This window comes from Megalobrama amblycephala, linkage group LG24 (assembly GCF_018812025.1).
Source record: "Megalobrama amblycephala isolate DHTTF-2021 linkage group LG24, ASM1881202v1, whole genome shotgun sequence".
In the NCBI taxonomy this organism is placed as follows: Eukaryota; Metazoa; Chordata; class Actinopteri; order Cypriniformes; family Xenocyprididae; genus Megalobrama; species Megalobrama amblycephala.
In genome coordinates, this window is record NC_063067.1 from 28,482,842 (window position 1) to 28,507,948 (window position 25,107).

At 37.3% G+C, this 25,107-nt stretch overlaps 1 protein-coding gene across 2 annotated transcripts in view; it reads right to left on the reverse strand.

Annotated features, from left to right (window-relative positions):
* nkain4 (sodium/potassium transporting ATPase interacting 4) overlaps positions 1-25,107 on the reverse strand; it is an 89,155-nt gene that overhangs the window by 4,329 nt on the left and 59,719 nt on the right. Inside the window, exons 5-6 of one of the 2 annotated variants that reach the window (XM_048177975.1) lie at positions 16,377-16,437; positions 2,344-2,428 (exon numbers count right to left, since the gene is read on the reverse strand). In XM_048177975.1, coding sequence (XP_048033932.1) covers positions 2,344-2,428; positions 16,377-16,437 — 146 coding nt within the window. The remainder of the gene's footprint in view (positions 1-2,343; positions 2,429-16,376; positions 16,438-25,107) is intronic. The other variant, XM_048177976.1, reaches the window with a different exon arrangement.

The following is a 25,107-nucleotide window of genomic DNA, read 5'->3' on the forward strand; positions in this document are numbered from 1 at the left end:
TTTGGTAACCGACGGTTGTTAGAGTGTTATCTGGTTCATTTTGTATGTCATGCTTTATTTTATTTGCATTTTATGTTATTTAAGTGTTTCAGTTCAATTTGAATGTATACTCTGCAAGTCAAAACTTTGGGGTCAGCAGATGACAGATATTGATATTACTCTGCAAGGATGCATAAAATTAATCAAAACAGTGACAGTGAAAACATTTATAATGTTACAAAAGATTTCTATTTCAAATAAATGCTTTTGTAAAACTTTCTATTCATTTAAAGAATCCTGAAAAAAATGTATCACGGTTTCATCAAAAATATTAAACAACTGTTTTCAACATTGATATTACATATTGAACATATTAGAATGATTTCTGAAGGATCATGTGACACTTTGCCATCAAAGAAAAAAAAAAAAAAATCACATTTTAAAATATATTAATATAAAAGCGTTATTTTAAATTGTAATAATGTTTCACAATATTACAGTTTTTACTGTACTTTTGATCAAACAAATGCAGCCTTGCTGAGCATGAGACCCAAACGTTTTTACGGCAGTTTTTTATTTGATTTTATTTAATAATTACAATATTTTATGGTTAAGCCATTATTGTTAAATGTGTAATAAAGTTTTGCACTATTTCACACTGAGTGGAAATTTCTCATTCATATATTAACTATCAGCCGATTCATTGGGTTTCTGGCCTGTTTTCCCACCTTAGACATCTGTATCTGCAAAATGCACTTTCAATCAACCTCTAATTACAGTACTAGAAGTTAAAACTTACTTGCGAACACACACACCTGCTGGGTGATTTATTAAACTCCCTGAGACCGTGAAACATCTAGAGACAGGACAAGTACTTCTCTCATTTGCAACTAGTCTGATTAAACTGTCATGAAAAATGTCCCCGGGGCAAATATAATGTGTTTAGCACCTCCATGTGCGCATATTGCTGCTTCTGCACACACTCATTACAGATCCTGCATAATTTAAGACTTATTGAAATGAGGCCAGGCCCGGTCTCAGAGGGACCACTGCACTGATCCATATTCTTCTTACGAATAGATAAAAACACAGAAGATCGAGGTATAGCAGCAGGTAGTGTGCAGAAAGGAGATCACACGCCTACAACTCTGAAATAAAAACATTTTCCCCAGACTAAAAATGCATCATTAGAACTAAACCACAAAAATGACTTGCTCCACAACTTTCTAGCGTGATGAATACGTGACACAAATTTACACTTCCATTTTCAGCAGTCCGACCTATCCAGTCGCAGTGAAGTAACACAGACTATTTCTTCAGAAGATGCTATTTTTCTAGCTGGCACATAACTAATGATAAAAGTATGAGGAAAGTCAGCCAAACATTGTGCCGCTTCCAGCTGCCAGCGTTTAAAACAAGATCTGACATTATGGTTTTGCAGCACATAAACATTGTGCTGGCGTAGTTCTCTTGTTAAAAAATGAGATCTAACCTGGAATCGCATCAACAGACTGCCACTTTTTCATGTCACACTTATAGAGCTTATACGAATAGCCCACATGTAATATTTGCCAATAACAATACAAAAAAAAATGGTTCTAGTTGATATAAAAGCTCCTTTACCGTTGGATTTAGCTGCAGACAGATTCACTAATCCCTCACTGGACAAGATCAGAATGCTTAATGAATGGACTAATTAAGAACTTACACTAATTAAAAGAAAACTAACTTTAATTAATGCTTCAGATAAGGGGCAAGCAGGGACAAGTGTGAGAGGATCAATTATATTTAACTCACACACAGAGCATGTGATTGTGACACATTCACACATTCTTCAAAATAAAGGTTCTTTATTCGCATCGATGGTTCATGGAAGAACTTTTAACATCTTTACATTGCACAAAAGGTTCTTTATAGTGGAAAAAAAGCTTTTTTAGATTATTAAAATGTTCTTCACACTAATAAAATAATGGTCCATTTAAGAACTGTGCACTGAAAGGTACTTTGAGGAAACAAAAAGGTTTTTTCTATTGCATCGCTGTGAAAACCTACTTTTGCAACCTTTATTTTTAAGAGTGCATACAAACATTTTGCTTTTAAGAAAAAAAAAAAAAAGACTTCTATATTGTTTTTATTATGCCTGTAAATGTAACTAAATGTAACCTATTAACTAAAAATTTAGATTTATTATTTATTATTTATACTGGTTTTATTTCATTACATGCTTAATTATCATTATATGCATAATTATCATCATAATTATCATTAATGAATCGATTTTCAAACGGATGACATTTCTAATTGTCCACAAGGGGAAGTTTTGTCAGATTTTGCTTGCACGCACACACACACACGGGTACTTACTGATGCACGGGCTTTAACAGAAGATGAGATGGTTTCTCATTGACATGGTAGAGTGGGAATGGGTCAAATCCACCAATAAAATCAACTGAAAACCAAACAAAAGATGAAATTAAAGAATGAAAGAAATGAAACCGGAAAATGAGCCATGAAGAGAACAAATGAAACATGAAATGATAATCACTTGATATAAAAAACCATGAACAGACATTATGCATGACAGAAATATGAATCAATGTGAACATTAACACTGAAATATACACGACAATTTACACAAATTAGACAATTATTAACAATGAACAGCGTCTCATGAGATTTGATATGCTCTCTCTCTCTCTCATATACACACACACACACACACACACACACACACACACGTTGGGTTTCCATGTTTTATGGAGAATTTCCATAGACATAATGATTTAATACTGTACAAAACTGTATATTCTATACCCTAACCCTAAACCTACCCATCACAGAAAACTGTCTGCATTTTTACATTTTCAAAAAACATCACTTAGTATGATTTATAAGCTGTTTTACTCATGGCGACCAAAAAATGGCTCCACAAGAACAAGGATTTTGGATATTGCCATTTTTGTGGGGACATTTTGCCGGGGGTTTTTACATTTTTACTTTCTCACAAAAACTCATTCTGTATGATTTATAAGCCTTTTGAGAAATGGGGACATGGGGTAATGTCCTCATAAGTCACCCTCTCCTTGTAATACCTATGTCATACCCATGTCATTATACTAATTTGTGTCCTGATACGTCACAAAAACGGCCTCATTCAGACTCCACACAGTCTCTCATTTCTAACTTATATACAGCAAGAAAAAAGGGAGAGACTCTCCCTGCGTCCCAATTCCAATACCACCTATTTTAAATATAAACAAGTCTGCGAGATTAAAATGAGCCCCAATGCACAGTAGGTTGAAAACAGTGTGTAAATGATGTATGATTTCTGCTGGGAGTTTTGAAATATGCATCTGTTACCCATAACCCACTGCACTACAAAAGTTTGTGAGTTAAAGAGATAGTTCACCCCTAAATTAAAATTCTCTCATCGTTTATACACCCTTATTTATTCCAAACCCATTTTAATTTCTTTATATCATGAACAAAATGGGTGTTCTTGTACATACAAAGAAATATATGTGTAATAATGAAGGTAATGACTTTAGCTAGATGTTAACACTTGTTCAAAAGCACAGTACACGAAAAAAGACCTGCGGTATCAAGATCAATATAAGCACACATTTTAGTGTATACTTACACTACGCGTGTTTCAGCTGTGACTCATGAAAGCACAAACAAACATTTCAGTCAATCCATAAAAGCACAACAGAAGGCAATCTCAGGAGCAATTTCACCTCTATGTTTACGCACACTGAACATACAGCAGGCCTGATAATAGCAGAGCTGGTTTGTTTATCATAAACGACAGGCTTTGAGCTCATAATGTGTCATTAGCGTTCGCAGGATCCGTGGAGCTCCAGAGACCATGAGCTGCGCTGCTATGTGTGGAATGCTGGGAAGGCAGGAGCAAATGGACGACTTCACTCGTACTTACAGTGTGAAACACACACGTCCAGGGCAAACAACCACTGAGGTTTTACACAGTACAAGCCACTTTCAGGTGTTTATGGTGAAATATATGGCTATCCAAAAATTGGTAACACTTTATACACATTCTACTAACTATAAGTAACTTTGCAACTACATGTCAACTTATTAAGCTTAACCTAACACCTAACCCTAACCTAACAGTCTACTAACAGCCTAAAGAGAGTTAGTTGACATGCAGTTGCAAAGTTGCTTATAGCTAGAATGTCTAAAGCGGACCATCCAAATAAAGTGTAACCCAAAAATTTGCCAAAAAAAAAAAAGCTAAACATGATCAAAGACAATACAACTTACTCAACAGCAGTCATGACAGCCAAAGGCACACACTACCTAATAAAATAAAATAAAATAAAATAAAATAAAATAAAATAAAATAAAATAAAATAAAATAAAATAAAATAAAATAAAATAAAATAAAAAATAATAAATAATAAAATAAATAATAAAAAGATAAAATAATACAAATAAGATGATAAGATAAAATAAAAAAGACAAAATAAAATAAATAAAGATCAACTTCTAACACATAAAGGAACAACAATTATAACATTTAATAACAGAAGTAAATTAAGCTATGAACAAAAAAAAAAAATGCAATAATTTCACACAAGAGAATGTCAGTAATGAGTGATGTACTTTTTAATAATTAAAAGTAAAATCGCAAATTCATTACTGTATTGTCAGTGGATGTATTTTAGCAGCCGGGGAGAACTGTGTGATATGATTAACTATACTGGTTTCTAGCAGTCAAAAAGACTTCTCTCCTGTGGAGACTGTTTCTGTGGTGGAGAAAGCGGCATACAGACAGATAAAGCTGAAGCGAGAGGAGGAGGAGAACTATAGCACAACCGTTCAGAAAAACGTACCCGTGGTCGCAATTCATTTTCAAAACGAGAGGTGGGTGGAACGAATAGCGGTCACAATGCTGTGAAAATGCCTCAGTTGAGTGAGAGAAGTAGACTGTGGGTCTGAGAGCCATTTAATGTACAGTACACTGCAAACCCTAATGCTCAAAATACTTAATTGGTTTGAGTAGGACAAACTTAAATTAGTTCAGTTAAATTAACTCTGAGTATTTAGTTCACAGCACTGATATATTTCAAGTAATCTGAACTGTTTTATTGTTTTGAGTTGTATGAACTCATTTCTTTTAATTTAGACTAACTTAAGTTTAACTGAATCTGGGCTGGGATTTCTGTTTCCCTGCATGCTTTGCCCATGACACTCAAAAGGGAGAGTAAATGCTAAAATTAAGTGTTATATAATGTTTTTTGCACAAGATTAATGTTAAGGAATATTTAGTAGTGATTAATGTTTTGTTATGCTAATTTAGAAGAGTTTCTGTTAATGTGGGTTTTTGGAGAGTTACCATTATGGTGACCACATGTGGTGACTAGTGGCGCATGTGGCTTGGTTTGAGAGCAGGTCAGTTACATGTTTTAAGTTGCTGTACTCATTCAGTAAGAGCTATACCATGCTATTGTTAACATGTTAGCGAAATTTGCAGTTGGCATTTTTTGTATTTTCTTATTAGGGTTTACAGTGAAGTATATAACTTATTTGATTTGCAAGAACTCTAACTAAATATTTTATGTTAATTGCTATCAAAATGTATGAGTTAGCTAACTCAGTACTTCAAGTTAGGAGCAATTAACATGCATGAGTACTACAAACTCAAAACTTGATAGTTCTGCTTACTTAAAATTGGGAACATCATAACTAAAAAAAATTTGATGTAACTGATTACCTCAATTTTTTGAGTTAGCCCAACTTATTCAGGTTTACAGTGTATGAAAATGGATATTCCTTTTGAAATTTGTGTGACTATTACATTATTTGTGTTTTTTTAAAGATTAACTTTAACTGAATGTTTAAAATAACTTAACAAATCAAGATATTTAAAATGTTTTTGAAAGAAGTCTCTTATGCTCTCCAGAACCTCATTTATTTGATTTTGAGTAAAAAAAAATATTTGTGAAAAATGATTAACAATTTAAAATAACTGTTTTCTTTTGTAATATATTTTAAAATGTAATTTATTCCTGTGATCAAAGCTGAATTTTCAGCATCATTACTCCAGTCTTCAGTGTCACATGATCCTTCAGAAATCATTCTAATATGATGATCTGATGACCAAGAAACATTTATTATTATTATCAATGTTGAAAACAGTTGTGCTGCTTAATATTGATGAATAGAAAGTTCAAAATAACAGCAATTATTTGAAATACAAATATGTTTACTTTCACTTTTAATGTATTCTTGCTGAATAAAAGTATTAAAAGTATCTTTACTGAACCCATACTTATGTATACAAATAAAAAGCCAATGAAAAATATAATCAGTCAATAACCAATATTTATTTCATTCACATTAACTTATATTATGGCATTTACTCTGATCAATATCCACTGGAAAATGATTTTCTTTCTTTCTTTTTTTTAAGTTTACGGTTAGTCTGAGGTAATTATAATCATCTTTATAAAAAACAACAACAACAGAATAGTATAGTGTATATAGAGTCTTGTGCTGTGTCCGAAATCGCACCTATACCCTTAAAGTCCCTGTAAAGTCAATTCTGAGAATTCTTTCTAAACACTTTATAAATGTTACAAATGTATTGCTGAAACACATTACAAAGACTGTGAATTGTGTAATGCTTAATTGTGAAGTTAGAGCGTTAAACAGTTTTTCACCAAGTCTCTGCTCAGGATTTTTTGGGCGGAGCTAAAACGGGGTCTGATGACGCACTTGGACCCCCGAGCATAGCCCCGCCCCTAACACTATAAAACTGTCGATGACGCACCGAGCGTGGCGTCGCCTCCGCCCTTTGCACATTTAGCTAGTAGTAATGCCTTCGTCACGCAAATGCATATTACATGGTTGTTATAATATACAATATGCTCGGCCTCCTTATTTAAATATCCTAAAACGATGATATGAAGGATTCTAAAGTGATCGTTCTACACCGGATAGTTTTACAAACTTTCATCAGACAGCTGGGATTCACAGATAATCCGCTGTTTTTGGTGAATGTGACTGAACAGACTTCGGCCGCCCTCCCGCCTCGGCCTTCCTCCCGTCCCACCGATAGTCTCTCCCGTCCCGGCCTTCATCCTCCCGTCTCGCGGCACCGTCATTTGTCGACTCGACAGCAGTCGGCAGTTGCCGAGTTTGCTTATGTTATAATTAGTAGGTAGTCCACAGTAACTCTGCTAAAATTTGCAACCCTCTAAATGATTCTTCTTATATGCATCAATGTTTGACTCATTAGACTCAAGTCAGTTGAGGCTGCAGCTCTCGCGAGTGGGTGTGGTTTCAGCGCCGACAGCGGACACGCCCCCAGCGTTCGAGAGCAAAGAGCGCTGCCTATTTTTTCGAGATTTTGATAACTTATTTCATTTACTTGCAGATTTTTTTAATCATTCAAATTTGGCTGGGTGGTTAATAACACATTTTTCTGCGATGTGACAAACTCAGAACACATACTTTAAAATGACTTTACAGGGACTTTAAATATGGCACTATTTAAGGGGACGGCCATTTGTAGTGGCGTCTGACCATAGTGGACGTTATCAAGTGCATTCACCCAATCCCATAATGCACCGCAATAACGAGTGTACAACTGATGTACACTCAACGGCATATAGACCAATTTGGTGTTTGCAAACAAATGACGTTTTTTGTGGGCGGAGCCTAGCTGGTTGCAGAAAATGAAAGTTGAGCAGTTAGTCAGGAAGCCACGAAATAAAAGAATAAAAAAAGTTAATTTCGAGTTTAATCTCACAATTCTGACTTTTATTTCTCGCAAATCTGAGTTTACATATCACATTTCTTACAAAATAAAACAGAATTGGGATATACTCGTTATTCTGTCTTTTCGAATTGCAATTTATCCCCATTTGACTTTTCCCCCTCAGAATTGTGAAATAAACTCACAATTGCGAGTTATAAAGTCCGAACTGGGAGTAATAAACACGCAAATGCAAGAGAAAAAAAGTCAGAATTGTGAAATAAAAATTATTATGTTTAGTTATCTATGTAAAATATTATAGGTTTAAATTATTTTAATTATAATTGTTTCATGCTGTATGTATGTATGTCCTCTGAACTGCATAGGCCTATGTGAATATTAGTAGAGCTTACTGTTTACATCAAATTCCTGCTTTAATAGTAGACTAATCCTTGCAGGTGTCATCAGTGCAGTCTGTGAAACGTCTCTGTTTATCTTCAAATTACGTTTTCAACGATGGTTTTCTTTAAAAATGAAGACTATATTTTTTGCATTCCGATTCCAACATCCAGAGGCACAACAAAACATTTTTCTCTTATTCTTTGGATTTTTCAATTTTTCTTCAATAGCTTCAACTATTTTTCTGCAACCAGTATGCGCGCGCAGCTGCAAGTGACGTAATTGTGACGTCTGCTCCAAAGTGGTCTATAGATTACCCATAATGCACTGTGAGAGTCGTGCCGAATAAATTCCCACGTCTGACCAGAAGATGGCGCCCACAGCCGAATCATCTAACCATCCATTTTCCAAACCGCTGGTCCAATGTGGGTACAGTGTAATATTCCTTTTTAATTGATTATTAAATAGTTTAATTAAGGTTTACACATGCTAGCTTCCATGACAAAGATAAATCTTTTCATTTTTACTCGAGCTGCGAGTTTGCAAAATTTCAAATCATTATTAAACAGCAACAGCACAAACTATACAAAAGCAACAGCCCTTCCAGCTCCTTCAAGGGGACTATATGTGGACTAGGGAATAGTGAATGAGGGATTTCGAACACAGCCTTGGTGTCAGTTTTGCTTTGCATCACAGGTAGAGATCAGACAGAGCTCATGCAATAAGACAAATCCAGCACTCACATAACAAATTCTCTTTGACTCTATACTGTGTGTGTGTGTCTCTGAGACACCCGTCTCTCTGTTCTGTGTCCTGCTTTTACCTGTAACACACATTGGGGAAGCGCTCACACTAACGTTCAGCACTACACTATTCTGACCCACTTTCATAAAAACCAGCTCTTTTTTGAGTCTGCATAGGAATCTGCTCAGCGCTGATAACCAACCAGACACTCGAGGTGCCACACACATTCTCTCTCTCCCATTCCCTCTCTGATGTCGAGCCAGGCTTGCGTTTTCTTTTGGTAAAGGCAGGATCCGGGCTTAGATCAGTACCCTAAGAGCCCACGCGTCCCTGTAGCTGGTGGCTGGGCCGACCTGTCCGCTGTTATTAGATTAGATTCACACAAGTGACTGCTGCTGCTTTTAATGAGCCAACGATAACAGTGGGACTGCGACTACAAACTAATTATGAATGCAAGTCATTTAAAACAGAAAGAAAGAGCGAGAGAGATGAGAAGGAAGGACGAACAAGGTAGAAGAATAATCAATGATAAAAATGAAGCCTGACACATTATTATTCAAATCACCTGTAGGGAGTGGGAGAGAGAGAGAATGAGAGAGAGAGAAGAAAAAGAGGAACAGAAAGAGGGAAACTTCAGAGGCAAGGAAGTGCTGTGGAGAAAATTAAATCCTCCACTTCAAATGAGCGTGTAAATGAACCACACACAGCTTTGCAAATACAAAACACACACACACACACACATCCTCGTACTTCCAACTCCAACGTAGCATGAGGAAAGGAAAAAGTTCTTTAGCCTAAAAATTCTAACTTCCCCACAACCGCAAGTTAACAATCATCTCCTAAGGTACCTAAAATACGTATTTTAGAGGAAATACAGTATCTAAGGCAAAGTTTATGCTGTAATGGAACATAACTGGGAGGTCCATTAAAGACCCCATGAAATGGTTTAATGAGTTTTCCTTCCTGACATATTTTCATTGAAATGTTCCACAGTTTTCAATACCCAAAAGTCTGTAATTTATATCACAGACCTGCAAAACCACACTTGACAGCTAGTTCCACGTATGAAAGCAACAAAGACACTTTCAAACACTTTCTAGACACTTCCTTTGCAAGCAATTGATGCTGGGAAAGCTATGAAATGACAGCTTGTTCTACTGCCGCCTGAAAATTGTTATTACGTGTGATAAAAAACAGCATTTATCAAACTATTATGTTATAAAATTATCACAATAAAATGAAAGTGTTAATTTGTTTACTACAAAAAAATCACTTCATCAAATCAAATCATTTATATCAACCTATAATGAACAAATTGATTTACTAAAATGAATCAGTCATTTTGTCAAGCTACATGCTAATGGTTAGAAAAAGTAGTCTGATACTTATCCATCTTATTTTTATCAACACAGAGGTAAGTCATGTTTCTCTGCAATGTCGCAGCTGAGACAGCAACACAAAGTATGGCAATGATATTATCAGGTACTGTTTATGTGCTTTATTTAATGTTAAAAGCATCTAACGTGAGTTTGAATATTGTTCTGTGTTCTTAGCTTTTTAGCTGTAATGAAAACAACACTGGCTAATTCACCTCAGATCTTGAAAATAAATAAATGGGCACAAGAACGTTCAAACTGTCAACTCAATGCAAACAAACAAGTATTCTATGATAAAGATTGGTTCAGTCACTCCGTATGTACTTTAAATAATGTTTAAATTGTGTAATATTTATGAATTTTACTATGTACTTGCCCATTCCATTGTGTCTGCTGTGCTCTTGCTGAGAGAGCCCGCCCACACTCTCTTCTGATTGGCTGTGGTTTTTGATTGATTTTATCGCTTCTCATTTTTGCGTCACGTCTAGTGTGGACAGTCAAATTGCTTGTCGCTGGAATCTTATCGCGTCGCGCCTGGTTAGGACACGGTGTTACAGATGTGGAACGACATGAGGCTGAGTAATTAATGAATGAATTTTCATTTTTGTGTGAACTAACCCTTTAAGAAGAATAACAGAGCAGTAAACAGTAAAACTATTTGCACAACAAACTAGTATAATTAGGATTATGATAATGAATTCTAATAAAAATACCAGTTTGCATGCAATATCTAATTTTACAGCTAAAATAACTGGAAGCGGCTAACATGCATTCAAGTCAAAAGCAGCCATGCATTATAACTCCTATGTTATAAAAAAAATGTGGATAAAGCTACTGCTAAACAAAGGTTATGCCAAGTACTGAAAATGTAGTTACTTACTTTCCAACTTTCTTTCTTGTTTGGAAAAGGAAATAAAAAAAGCATTAGCATGACTGAACACTCGAACTAACTACAAACCCGATTCCAAAAAAGTTGGGACACTGTACAAATTGTGAATAAAAAAGGAATGCAATAATTTACAAATCTCATAAACTTATATTTTATTCACAATAGAATATAGATAACATATCAAATGTTGAAAGTGAGACATTTTGAAATGTCATGCCAAATATTGGCTCATTTTGGATTTCATGAGAGCTACACATTCCAAAAAAGTTGGGACAGGTAGCAATAAGAGGCCGGAAAAGTTAAATGTACATATAAGGAACAGCTGGAGGACCAATTTGCAATTTATTAGGTCAATTGGCAACATGATTGGGTATAAAAAAAAGTCTCTCAGAGTGGCAGTGTCTCTAAGAAGTCAAGATGGGCAGAGGATCACCAATTCCCCCAATGCTGCGGCAAAAAATAGTGGAGCAATATCAGAAAGAGTTTCTCAGAGAAAAATTGCAAAGAGTTTGAAGTTATCATTATCTACAGTGCATAATATCATCCAAAGATTCAGAGAATCTGGAACAATCTCTGTCTAAGGGTCAAGGCGAAAACCATACTGGAGCCCGGATCTTCGGGCCCTTAACGGCACTGCATCACATACATTGTCGGTGAACACAATCCACCGTGCCATTCGCCGTTGCCGGCTAAAACTCTATAGGTGTCACGATCACGTCTGTTCCTGTCACATCCCGGACTACATTTCCCATGATCCTCCATTGCTCATCACCTGCACTCACTTCACAATCACTCCACCTAATCACCACACCCAGCTGCCACACATTACTGGACTATAAAAGACTCATACACACACCACTCACCGCGAATCTTGATTACCCTGTGTGTCATCCAACGTTATCCTGTTTTCCTGTCTGTTCCTGTTGTCGTCTTTGACCCTTGCCTTGTTATCCTGTTCCGTGATTGATATCTGCCTGCCTTTGACCATTGCCTGTATTCTGACCACGATTCTGCCCGTTCCTTGTGATTCCTGTTTGCTCCTGTCTGATCCTGCCTGTACGACCACTCCTACTTCAATAAAGCTGCAAATGGATCTTACCATGAGTCTCCCTTCATTACAATAGGTCAAAAAAGAAGCCATATCTAAATATGATCCAGAAGCGCAGGCATTTTCTCTGGGCCAAGGCTCATTTAAAATGGACTGTGGCAAAGTGGAAAACTGTTCTGTGGTCAGACGAATCAAAATTTGAAGTTCTTTTTGGAAAACTGGGACACCATGTCATCCGGACTAAAGAGGACAAGGACAACGCAAGTTGTTATCAGCGCTCAGTTCAGAAGCCTGCATCTCTGATAGTATGGAGTTGCATGAGTGCATGTGGCATGGGCAGCTTACACATCTGGAAAGGCACCATCAATGCTGAAAGGTATATCCAAGTTCTAGAACAACATATGCTCCCATCCAGATGTCGTCTCTTTCAGGGAAGACCTTGCATTTTCCAACATGACAATGCCAGACCACATACTGCATCAATTACAACATCATGGCTGCGTAGAAGGAGGATCCGGGTACTGAAATGGCCAGCCTGCAGTCCAGATCTTTCACCCATAGAAAACATTTGGCGCATCATAAAGAGGAAGATGCGACAAAGAAGACCTAAGACAGTTGAGCAACTAGAAGCCTGTATTAGACAAGAATGGGACAATATTCCTATTCCTAAACTTGAGCAACTTGTCTCCTCAGTCCCCAGACGTTTGCAGACTGTTATAAAAAGAAGAGGGGATGCCACACAGTGGTAAACATGGCCTTGTCCCAACTTTTTTGAGATATGTTGATGCCATGAAATTTAAAATCATCTTATTTTTCCCTTAAAATGATACATTTTCTCAGTTTAAACATTTGATATGTCATCTATGTTGTATTCTGAATAAAATATTGAAATTTGAAACTTCCACATCATTGCATTCTGTTTTATTCACAATTTGTACAGTGTCCCAACTTTTTTGGAATCGGGTTTGTACGATAGCGAATCAGTTGAAGAACGTTCATTCAAGAGAACATTTCATTGGACAAATAGGCGATTGTAATTCGAGATTGTAATTTTTATATGCTCACATGTGCTAAAAGTTCATTTTGCACTAACAGACAGATGGCCTCAAAACTAACAGGCATAAAAGCCAACAAACAGCCATTTTGATTTCATGTTGTCTTTAAATCCCCTGGGTTATGAATCAACCTTGAAGCAATAAAATTTTCCTCTGCGCACTTATAATCACTTTAATGTTGGTCAATTTGTCAGAGCATAAATACAGAGTTCACCCGAGCACATGTGCACTGCCTATAAAACACAAAAACACACACCACCTCCTGTTGAGTGATGAAGCTCAAGGGTCATCAGAATACAAAGACAAACAGGAAGTGACTGTAAAGGATAAAAGTGGATTATTTCAGTGCAGTCAGCGAGATACAGCCCTACGGGGAAAGTTCAATGGTGGTAAACCAAAGAACAGTATCTCCTACTTTTCTGGAACAGGGGAAAGCATTAATAGTCAGTGGAGGGCTGGTGTTTAGCCCATACAAACAGGGCAGTGGCTTATCTTCGTCCCCTGGGCTTCACTCTGGTCCTCTCCCACTTAGCCTATTCTGCCAAGAGCAAATATTCACTGTGTTTATGCACTGAAAACTATTTTTTTTATTGAATTTATGTGCATTCCTATGGACCTATTCAACAGTCAGTACTGGAAAGCACTTTCCTTATCTGGCAAACTCTAATCAGATTGGCTATCTTTGTCTTTACTGACATCTTCCAAGAATTTTACACACACACACACACACACACACACATACAGTCGCTGGGATGGTACCTTTTCAGGTGATGAAAAAGGTTTGAGTTTTCCGCCTTGGTTAGAACCGACTGACCACATATTTTGCAGACCACCTGGGCCGCTTCACATGGAACACGTTTTTGCATTCCACTGCAGGACTTTCATTGATTTTCTATATAAACACGCAATCATTGCACCACTTTTCTATTCCAAACACACACTAGACAGATGTTTTTGCATTCCACTTTCATTTCACTGCATTCCAGCGCAACGGACAAACATGTCTGTCTAGTGTGTATTTGGAATAGAAAAATAGTGCAATGATTGCGTGATTATATAGAAAAACAATGAAAAAGTCCCGCAGTGGAATGCAAAGAATGCGTCTTTTGTAGCATTCTGTGCATGACACGACTTTCTAAAAACATGGCGCTCAAGTTAAATTGAATTGAATGAGTTGGATTCTCATGCTAAACATGGCCAAAGTTTCAAAACACGAGTTGGACGAATGACTGAGTATTTCTGTGCCAAAAATTCTCTTCCAAATCCTTACAGGATTCGGGGTCTTTTTTTCAAGTATGGGCCTGAGTGACATAAACGGGGGTGGAAATCCTTGTATGGGCACTTCTCCCGGAAGAGCGCGCGTGCACACGTCGACCAGAGCGAGAGAGCAAGAGCACGCCCATCAACACACGTTCGGCTTTACGAAAGTCGTCGGCAGCGCTGCACAGGTCACAGGACTTCACGAAATCAACAATGTCACCAAAGAAGTATGTTTTTGGTTGTGAGGGAAAGATAACCTTGCTTCCCAAAGAACCCAGTGTTAAGTGGAGCTGAGAGTTTTGTTCTCACGCATTACATTGATGCGCTCTTGATATTTGTTATTAAAATATAGAAACCATAGAAACTGATAGTTTCAATCACTTTTTTTATTGGTTAAAATTAATGGAGAATATCTTGTGTTTTTTGGGCTGCTCGAGCCCTCAGGATCGGCGCTTATGGTTTCATAAACAAGGCCCAGTTCTACGCTGGATTTACAGATTGTTTGAAACTGAAAGATGGAGCGGTCACAGCGATAATGATCCCGGTCATGAGTCGGAACCGCAGGTGGAGAGTAAAACTGCTTCAAATGTCTGTTTTGTTGGTAATAAGCGCCTAAGTGCATATAATGTAAACAACACAAATGTAGTGAATTTATAAATTCATTATTCATCATTCACTATACGCTATATTCATTCTAGTGATTCAAAAGTTATCCAGGGATAATGCGATGGTGCATTGTGTGTGTTTAAATATATCTGATCATACTATCTCTACACAAAATCTGAGCGTACTCGTCACTCTTTAGCTCCACTCACACGGCACGCCTCCAGGCGCTCGGCTGTTTTCAGAAAGACTCAGTACAGTGTATGTATCTTTTATAAATATGATAAAAAAAAAAGACTTTTTGGAGATATGAAGGATGCACTACTACTCTATAGATACTCAAGATCAACATGAGATTGGCAGAAACTGTGTGTGATACCCCCCTTTAACAAAAGCAAATGTGAGATAAAAACACATTTGCTGAAGCAACCATGCTTCAGCTTTCTTCAGGATGTTTGAGCTCTTTTATCATGACTCTTGTTTCAAGAGACTCACCATAAACTTGAAATTGCAAGTGCAATGCTGTACCAGGGGAGCTCCTGAGCAGGTTTACTCTAAGACTCACATATGGTGCTGATTATGTGATGCAAACGTCAGAACGTATTAGTTTACAAATAAAGCACTATGGTAAAAGTGTTTTGAGGTCAAAACATAATACTGTGGAAGGAACCGCACAAGAATAAGTCTTATTAATCGAAAAGGAATAAAATTCCAGTGTTCATTTCAGCTTAAAACTGTAGTGAATTATATGTACATGTACGTTTTTGGAGTTTTGGAAAAAGTTTTTCCATTGAGCCTATGTTGCAAACACATTTTTACAATCGACGTCCACTTAAACATTTAGGCACACTTACACACACACACATCATTTTATAAACCGAGTTGAGTAATACAGTGTTTCTCACAAAGTATATCTGAGTAGTCCCCTTCCTATGCACCAAAATGGTTTTTTACATCAATATTTCATATTCTTCAACACTGATAATTCATATGGTTTAGATATATTCTCTCAAAACAAAGCTAGGAGGGCACAGAGCCATCATCTCCTGAAGAGTACAATCAAACAAGCACATTTCTTCATAATAAAATTGATAAATTATCTGTTTTAGACACTTGAACAAGAAAGAATGTGTTGTTTGGACAGGCTTACATTTTTTCTCTTATCTCACACACACACACACACACACACACACACACTTTTTGACCTGAGCAGACAGATATCAGCCACAACAGCAGAACTACTGCCAAACAGACAGACGGGCTTGATGGGAGATAAGAGAGAGACAGTGAAGATACTCACAGCTGTCCTCCTCCTCTGTGATGACACTGATGACGTAGCAGGCGTAGATGAAACCCAGCAGCTGAGGAGACAAACACAAACACGTCAGTGTATTGACTGAGACAGACAGAGAGATGAGAGACACAGCAATAAGCATGGGAAAGAGAGGCAGACATGCTCATCTTTTCACATTTCACTTTCAGCTCATGTCTTCACCTGATGTCAGAATAACTAGATTTTTACATTTTCTTTGTTTGCCTGTGCCAGTGTAACCTTCACGATTCTAGGGTGACGTATGTGGTTGCCAGGGTGTTGTTATTTGTTGTTTACTGCTATTTGTTGTTTATTTGTTGCGCCCGAAATCACACACTGTTTGAGTAAGTCCTACATTTGAATTTGAACTTACTTAGCGACTGTTAATAAAGAAACGTTCTATGTAGTATGTAATCCAGACGTACTACAGCCGCCATGTTGTTACGGTCATGTGACCTACCAGCGTCAGCGGTGTCGTTTCACTGCATTCACAAATCCCCTCCCATGGCCTCATGGGATAGTAGAGTGTCCATCGTTTGCGCTCTTCAGAATCTCGCCGGAAGTAGTATGTTATCCGGGTACTTTTCGCCTACGGTTTTTCGAATAATATGTATATGTATTCGAACATACAACTCTGCTGCCATACTGTTTTTTGCATGCTATATAGTAGAGAAGTGTTTGATTTCGGACGCAGTGCATGTCTCCACAGGTTTATATTGTCCAACATGAAAAGAACTTTTGAAAATCTCTCCTCAAATTGCTTGTGATGTTCTTTATTTGTCACTTTCGATAAAACGCATTTACTAAATGAATTTACTAATTTGAGGTATCATTCATTTCTAGGGATGGAGACAATAAATCAATGCATCTTGATTCGTGGATCAATTCTGAGATTTTCTAAATGCATCACGATTCTCTCTCAAATTGATTCTGAGATTAGTTTTTAACAGCAGATGGCACTCTAGACTAGTTTTTAACCACTTGCTCAAATGCTCATGAAGAAGAGCGCTGAAGAGCAGTGTTGCCAAGTCTGCAGTTTTCCTGTGGAATTGGGCTACTTTGTTGCCGCGGATTGTTTTTCATGTCCGCGGGTTCAAGCGACCCCAATAATGTGATATTTATCCCCTGGAATGCCAGGGGAACCTTGGCAAAAAACGCTGATTTTTACTGAGGGACCCCCCCCCCTGAAATGCAATTGGGCTAGTTGTGGGCTGTTTTGGGCTAGTTTTGAGAGGCAATTGGGCAGATTTAGTTGTGAAAACCTGGCAAGTAGGGCTGCACGATTTAATCGCACGATATGAAAAATAACATTGAACTTGAACACGGTTATCACTTAAAAGTGATTCTTAGTGCAATTTGGAAATCGCAAAGGCTGCAATTATTTTTTTATGCGCAGCTTGTCAATGAAGTATGGCTCCAAATGCTAATCCATCTGAAAGCACTGCCGAGTTTGAATCGCTTATAATGTACATTTAAAAAAAAGCAACACACATCAAACATCTTTCCAGATGTGAGAAGCATTTATTAAGAGCTTGTCCAACAAAAGATAACATTTAATAACATGTTTTTACTCCAAACTCACTTCATAACAACAGTTGAGCAGTTGTGTGTTTATTAGTCATGTTTAATCAATCAAAGCATTTCAATCTTCTGTTTATTCAGCTACAGCAATATGACGCTTGTTCTACACATCTTTTCTGCAGCAGGGCATATTTTGAGTTTCTGCGCAAGAGCACCCTCTGGCTTTCAGATGGAGAAGCATTTACTACTGATCACAGAGCCGTACAGCTCTGACAAGCTGGGCATTAAATAATCGCAGCAGCCTTTGCCAAATCGCGTGCAGCCCTACTGGCAACCCTGCTGAAGAGCGCTTGTGCATTCGGCTGAGTCAGAGAATGTACTTGCACCTCAGAATACTTTTATGGATGCGAGATTAATGTAAACAGCCCACTGCAAACACCCTTGTAATTCACTTCAACCTTTTAGAACTTTATGAATTTATTAGAATTTATTATTTTATAGAAGGTTCAAGTGGTGTGTGTAAGGAATCGGAAGCAAGCAGAGTATGGGTGATTTGAAACCATGCAGTGCCATATGCTGTTGAAAAATAAGCTCAGATTTGATTCGAGAGAGAATCTCGATGCATTTGGAAAATCTCAGAATTTCTCGATTTACAATGCATCGATTTATTGTCCCAGCTCTATTCATTTCCATAGCACAAACAGTGCGCCAGGAATAGTTACACACCAGAGTTTGATACTATAGTGTTAGGGGTTTGTTCAAATCCATAAGTATGTGCAGCAGGAATGGCAGGAACATGTTATAAACCATTCATTATGAGAAACACATGGCCGATAATACATTACTCAAAGAGACATTAGAGAGAGTTTTACGAAGTCCTGTGCCAAGTGAACAGGGGATGGGTATGTGTGTGTGTGTGTGTGTAGATGACGGGCATATTGAAGGCAATGGCAGTGCCACAGAGGCAGATGGCACAGCTCTGCATGAAAACACACACAGGGCAAACTCAACTCCCAAAGAGTGGCACTATTCCAAACCAATTAATCTGTCATTGGGCAGACGGCCCGGCATACACATACCTTGAAAAAAATGCATGCAGTGTGTTTGCATATGAACAAGAGAGAGAGAGAGAAACGTTTGACAAAAACTTAAAATGCCCAAATGAGAGTCTATGAGGCCCGTGAGAGGCTGATAGAGCAGGTTTGTGCTAGTGAAACACACAGCTGTTACTAGTGCTCTCTCTCTCTGTGTGTGTGTGTGCAGGGCAAGGTGGTTCAGACCTCCAATCAGCTTCTAATACACTGAAGGAGTTGCAAAATACCAATTGCATCAGAGGAAATGTCAACAACCAGACTGCCAACAACAGGGGAGAGCTGGCTTGATCAGCATGTCGACCTTGAAACCATTTGAGTGGATCCTTATGTTGAGGGAATTTTAACACATTCAACTTTGTCTTCAATAGACCTACAGTGGGTACGGAAAGTATTCAGACCCCCTTAAATGTTTCACTCTTTGTTATATTGCAGCCATTTGCTAATATAATTTAAGTTAATTTTTCCCCCCCTCATTAATGTACACACAGCACCCCATATTGACAGAAAAACACAGAATTGTTGACATTTTTGCAGATTTATTAAAAAAGAAAAACTGAAATATCATATGGTCCTAAGTATTCAGACCCTTTGCTGTGACACTCATAGATTTAACTCAGGTGTTGTCCATTTCTTCTGATCATCCTTGAGATGGTTCTACACCTTCATTTGAGTCCAGCTGTGTTTGATTATACTGATTGGACTTGATTAGGAAAGCCACACACCTGTCTATATAAGACCTTACAGCTCACAGTGCATGTAAGAGCAAATGAGAATCATGAGGTCAAAGGAACTGCCTGAAGAGCTCAGAGACAGAATTGTGGCAAGGCACAGATCTGGCCAAGGTTACAAAAAAATTTCTGCTGCACTTAAGGTTCCTAAGAGCACAGTGGCCTCCATAATCCTTAAATGGGAAGACGTTTGGGACGACCAGAACCCTTCCTAGAGCTGGCCGTCCGGCCAAACTGAGCTATCGGGGGAGAAGAGCCTTGGTGAGAGAGGTAAAGAAGAACCCAAAGATCACTGTGGCTGAGCTCCAGAGATGCAGTCGAGAGATGGGAGAAAGTTGTAGAAAGTCAACCATCACTGCAGCCCCTCCACCAGTCGGGGCTTTATGGCAGAGTGGCCCGACGGAAGCCTCTCCTCAGTGCAAGACACATGAAAGCCCGCATGGAGTTTGCTAAAAAACAACCTGAAGGACTCCAAGATGGTGAGAAATAAGATTCTCTGGTCTGATGAGACCAAGATATAACTTTTTGGCCTTAATTCTAAGCGGTTTGTGTGGAGAAAACCAGGCACTGCTCATCACCTGTCCAATACAGTCCCAACAGTGAAGCATGGTGGTGGCAGCATCATGCTGTGGGGGTGTTTTTCAGCTGCAGGGACAGGACGACTGGTTGCAATCGAGGGAAAGATGAATGCGGCCAAGTACAGGGATATCCTGGACGAAAATCCTTCTCCAGAGTGCTCAGGACCTCAGACTGGGCCGAAGGTTTACCTTCCAACAAGACAATGACCCTAAGCACACAGCTAAAATAATGAAGGAAGTGGCTTTCACAACAACTCCGTGACTGTTCTTGAATGGCCCAGCCAGAGCCCTGACTTAAACCCAATTGAGCATCTCTGGAGAGACCTAAAAATGACTGTCCACCAACGTTTACCATCCAACCTGACAGAACTGGAGAGGATCTGCAAGGAGGAATGGCAGAGGATCCCAAATCCAGGTGTGAAAAACTTGTTGCATCTTTCCCAAAAAGACTCATGGCTGTATTAGATCAAAAGGGTGCTTCTACTAAATACTGAGCAAAGGGTCTGAATACAATGTGATATTTCAGTTTTTCTTTTTTAATAAATCTGAAAAAATGTCAACAATTCTGTGTTTTTCTGTCAATATGGGGTGCTGTGTGTACATTAATGAGGAAAAAAAATGAACTTAAATGATTTTAGCAAATAGCTGCAATATAACAAAGAGTAAAAAATTTAAGGGGGTCTGAATACTTTCCATACCCACTGTATAAACCTGCATGTTATGTTTGCCATCATGATGTTTACAATAGATGCATAACAAATTAATTTTAAATTAACATTTTTAGGGCCAGATTTACTAACAGTTTGTGCCTGCGCAAACCCTCTTTGCCGTTAAGACAAGCAGTGAAAAGGTAGTGCTGAAAAGGTGTGGACACAGTTTTTTTTTTTTTGCGGCTGACCTTATTGCATATGCATTTGTAGGAGTTTCCCTTTCAGATGCGAAATTTATAAGAGGAGAGTATTTAAATGAATCATGTAAGGTGATTTACTAAGGTTTATGCTAGTCAATCTGGTATTTGAGCTATTATTTACCACCCCAAAAAAAAGCACGTCTTAAACCAGACACTAATTTGCTCTTGGTAGATTGTGTTGGTCATTATGGAAATGATCCAACTGCGTCTGTGTTCTTTAATTTGCATGTCGTCAGTAGATCACGTGCAGAGTTTAGTAAATCTGGCCCTTAATGTTTTTGAAAGAAGTCTCTTCTGCTCACCAAGGCTGCAATTATTTGATCAACAATACAGTAAAAACAGTAATATTGCGAAATATTATTATTATTTAAAAGAACTATTTTCTATTGTAATGTATTTTAAAATGTAATTTATTCCTGTGATCAAAGCTGAATTTTCAGCATCATTACTCCAATCTTCAGTGTCACATGATCCTTTGATTTGATACTCAAGAAACATTTCTTATTATTATCAATGTTGAAATCAGTTGTGCTGCTTCTTATTTTTGTGGAAATGGTGAAATTTTCTTTGATATTCATAAATGTCTTTACTTTTGACATTATAAATATTTTCACTGTCACTTTTTTGATCAATTTAAAGCATCCTTGCTGAATAAAATCATTTATTTATTTATTTTTAAATCTTACTGAGCCCAAACTTTTAAAAAGCAACTTATTTGTATTTTTATAAATATATTTTTATTGCAATGTGTCCGGGTCCAGATGATCAGCCTGTTTTAATATTATTATTATTATTATTATTTTGTGATAATAACTGTCTGATTGTACATTATCACTTACTTGTTCCATACAAGACCAGTGCTGACTGAATCAAACTGTAGAAGAGGCTATTTATTATTCAGATATAAATATTAAATCTTTTGTTGAAGAGCTCTCTTACTCTGAGACCATGAGACAAAAGTAACCCAAATGTAATCAATTCAAAGCTAATTCTTGCTCGGGGCATCTCAGGCGAAGGTGAAAAAGACAGAAAGAGCAGCTCTCCACCTGAGACTTGACCACTCATAAGCTCAGATCTAGTGCATGACTCAAAATCTCCTTAATTATGGTCATTAAAAACCATAAGCTATTTAAAAATCACAATCTTAAAGCCAAGACCCACTGTTTCAGGCCTGCACAATCACTTTCCTCTGCTGAAGTTTCTTTCTGCTCTCTGGTGAAACTCTTGCAAAGAATTTAACCCTGTTTTCCCTCTGTAATATTAAGTGTCAGAGTTGACAGGTTGGTTTAACACTGCATTTCATGGACTGATCATTCAGGTCAAAGGGCAACGTTGCAGTAGAGAAAAGAGGTTTCTGGGTCAGAGGCCTTCAACTCCCTTAGGGTGTTTCTCATGCCAGCTAATTCAACTTTCAATCTCTCAGTCTAGTCTTCATAATGCCTTTAATATGAATAGAATTATCTCAAAATTGTTTTTGTAATCATTGGGGAATTTGCCTTGAGAACTAATCCTTAAAACTCATTAAAAATGTAATATAAAGGAAAATAAACTGGGTAAAATGTCTGTGGTTTCAAATTTTTAAGCTTGGGAATTCAGCCAATATCAGAGAAGCAAAGTCTAAAATGACTTTAAAATGGTGCCAAAATTCAAAAAGTGTTTTATCATTTTTATTTTGCAATTAAAGACTACGTTTACACAAAACTGCTTTACTACTTAGTATTTTTATATACAAATGTTTTTAAGAAATAATAGTAAATCATTATACATTTTTATTTTTAAGAATCTTAGACTTTCATTCTTCATTATGGATATATCATCCTGAAATATTTCATAGAATATCAACATAAAATTGAATTCAGAAACTAATAATTAATGGTCTCTAATTAACAAGAAGTTCCTTGTGATGAATCTTCCCAAATGTAGGTACATAAATAGCAATGGATGGAAGTTTATAACCAATGACATGATGCAGAAAGAGCCAGAGAACGAGAGCTGATCTGTCTGTATGACTGACGGATCAAACGCTGCTTCTACATGCACACGACCTGGTTCTGTCATCTCAACAGTTATATAGCATTTCTGTCTGATCTGGGCTTTGGTACACACCTAAATCTATACACCTAAATAATGCTTGCATATGCGGTGCCATGGAAATTAAATCTATATTAGGAAGAAATCACATCACAGATAACAGAGAGAACACATGCAATAATTTCTATACTAGGGCTGCACGATTTGGGGAAAATGTCATATTGCGATTATTGAGGTCAATATTGCGATTGCGATTTGCGATAGCGATATAATAAACAAATAGTATCATGAGTCATCTTGCTTGGTTCTCAATGAAAATACACAGATTACTGATAATGCTGAAATGTGTATTTCTCAACTCAAACTAGCAACAACAGCAAACAAATGCACAGCGTTTTCAAATTAAAATATTTTTATGAAATTAAATAACATCTTTGCATTACTGCAAACTTGTTATAATCCCATTTAAGATATTTGTTTCTTTACTAATCTGTAGTGGTTCAATGGATCACAAAACTCATGGTTCGGATCACATCACGGTTATGACGTCACAGATCGGATCATACTTCGGATCAGCACAAAAAAAAAAAAAAAATTTGATGGGGGTAACTTAACTTTGCATTTATTACTTAGCTCACTTAAACTATTCTGATACCATAGCATAAACTGCTAGCCTAAATAATACATTATTAAAGGCAAGTGAACAGACTGTAATAAGAACAAATACTGTACACCAATTACAACAAGCATAGATAAATACTACATAAAGACTAACAGCAGGTATTTATAGGTTGCTGTCACTTTAAGAGTAAGACATGCACGCACACATCGGACAGATATACATCCGAATTCTCACCTCGTTCAATTAAGACATAACTGAATGTGTTTACATGAATACTTGCTGAGAGGGGTATTTTGACTGACATAATGCGTGTATGTGACCATCCAAGTGCACTGAGGACGCGAAAGAGAAATCAATTTGGAGTTCGCGAGCTATAACGCGCCTCTCTCTCTCTGTGCGCGCGAGCCTTGTGTGTATGTGCGTCATGTGCGCACCGATAACAGCGCTGCGTGCGATAGCGAATTAAATCCTCTTTCCTCTTCAACCACTACTAATCTGGGTTTATAATCTTATAGCCAAAATATCGCCATATAACAAAGGTAGCGTTTTTTCTTGCCACCAGTTCAGTGACAGTTTGCTCCGCATCCATCTTTACCCGTTCTCTGCGCTGCACACCGGAAAAGTCATGACCATGCGCGCCACACATGCCACTGCCTAAACTGAAACTGACTGGTCTTCTTTTTATTAGCAGTGTATAAAATGGGCAAACAGCTCTCAGATAATGGGTTGTTGTGTCCACACATTTATTTTTTTATTTTTTTATTAACTTATTATTATTTTATTTCATAAAATCGCAGCATTTTGCGTCATATAATCGCACAAGCTTGACATCGCGATTGCGATTGCGATATGATTAATCGTGCAGCTCTATTCTATACCATAAAAAGACAAAAGTGACTATCTTTTATTAATTGGATCTAAGCACGCTAATAATGCACATCTCCCCTCAATCTGTATGATTTAATGTCTGTAGCACAGACAGAAGTTTAATATTTAGTGTATGTAAAAGATTGCCTTAGAAAACAATTCACCTTTATATAGCACTTTATACAACACAGATTGTTTCAAAGCAACTTTACGGTGATAAAGAGGAAAATAATGATTCAACAAAATCATCCCATAATTATTCAGGTGAAATCAGTTCAGTTTAATTCAATACTGTGTAAAGTTCATTATTTATGGAATGAGTTCATTTCATCTTTAAAGCAGCTCTGCAGAATACAGTAATATCATCG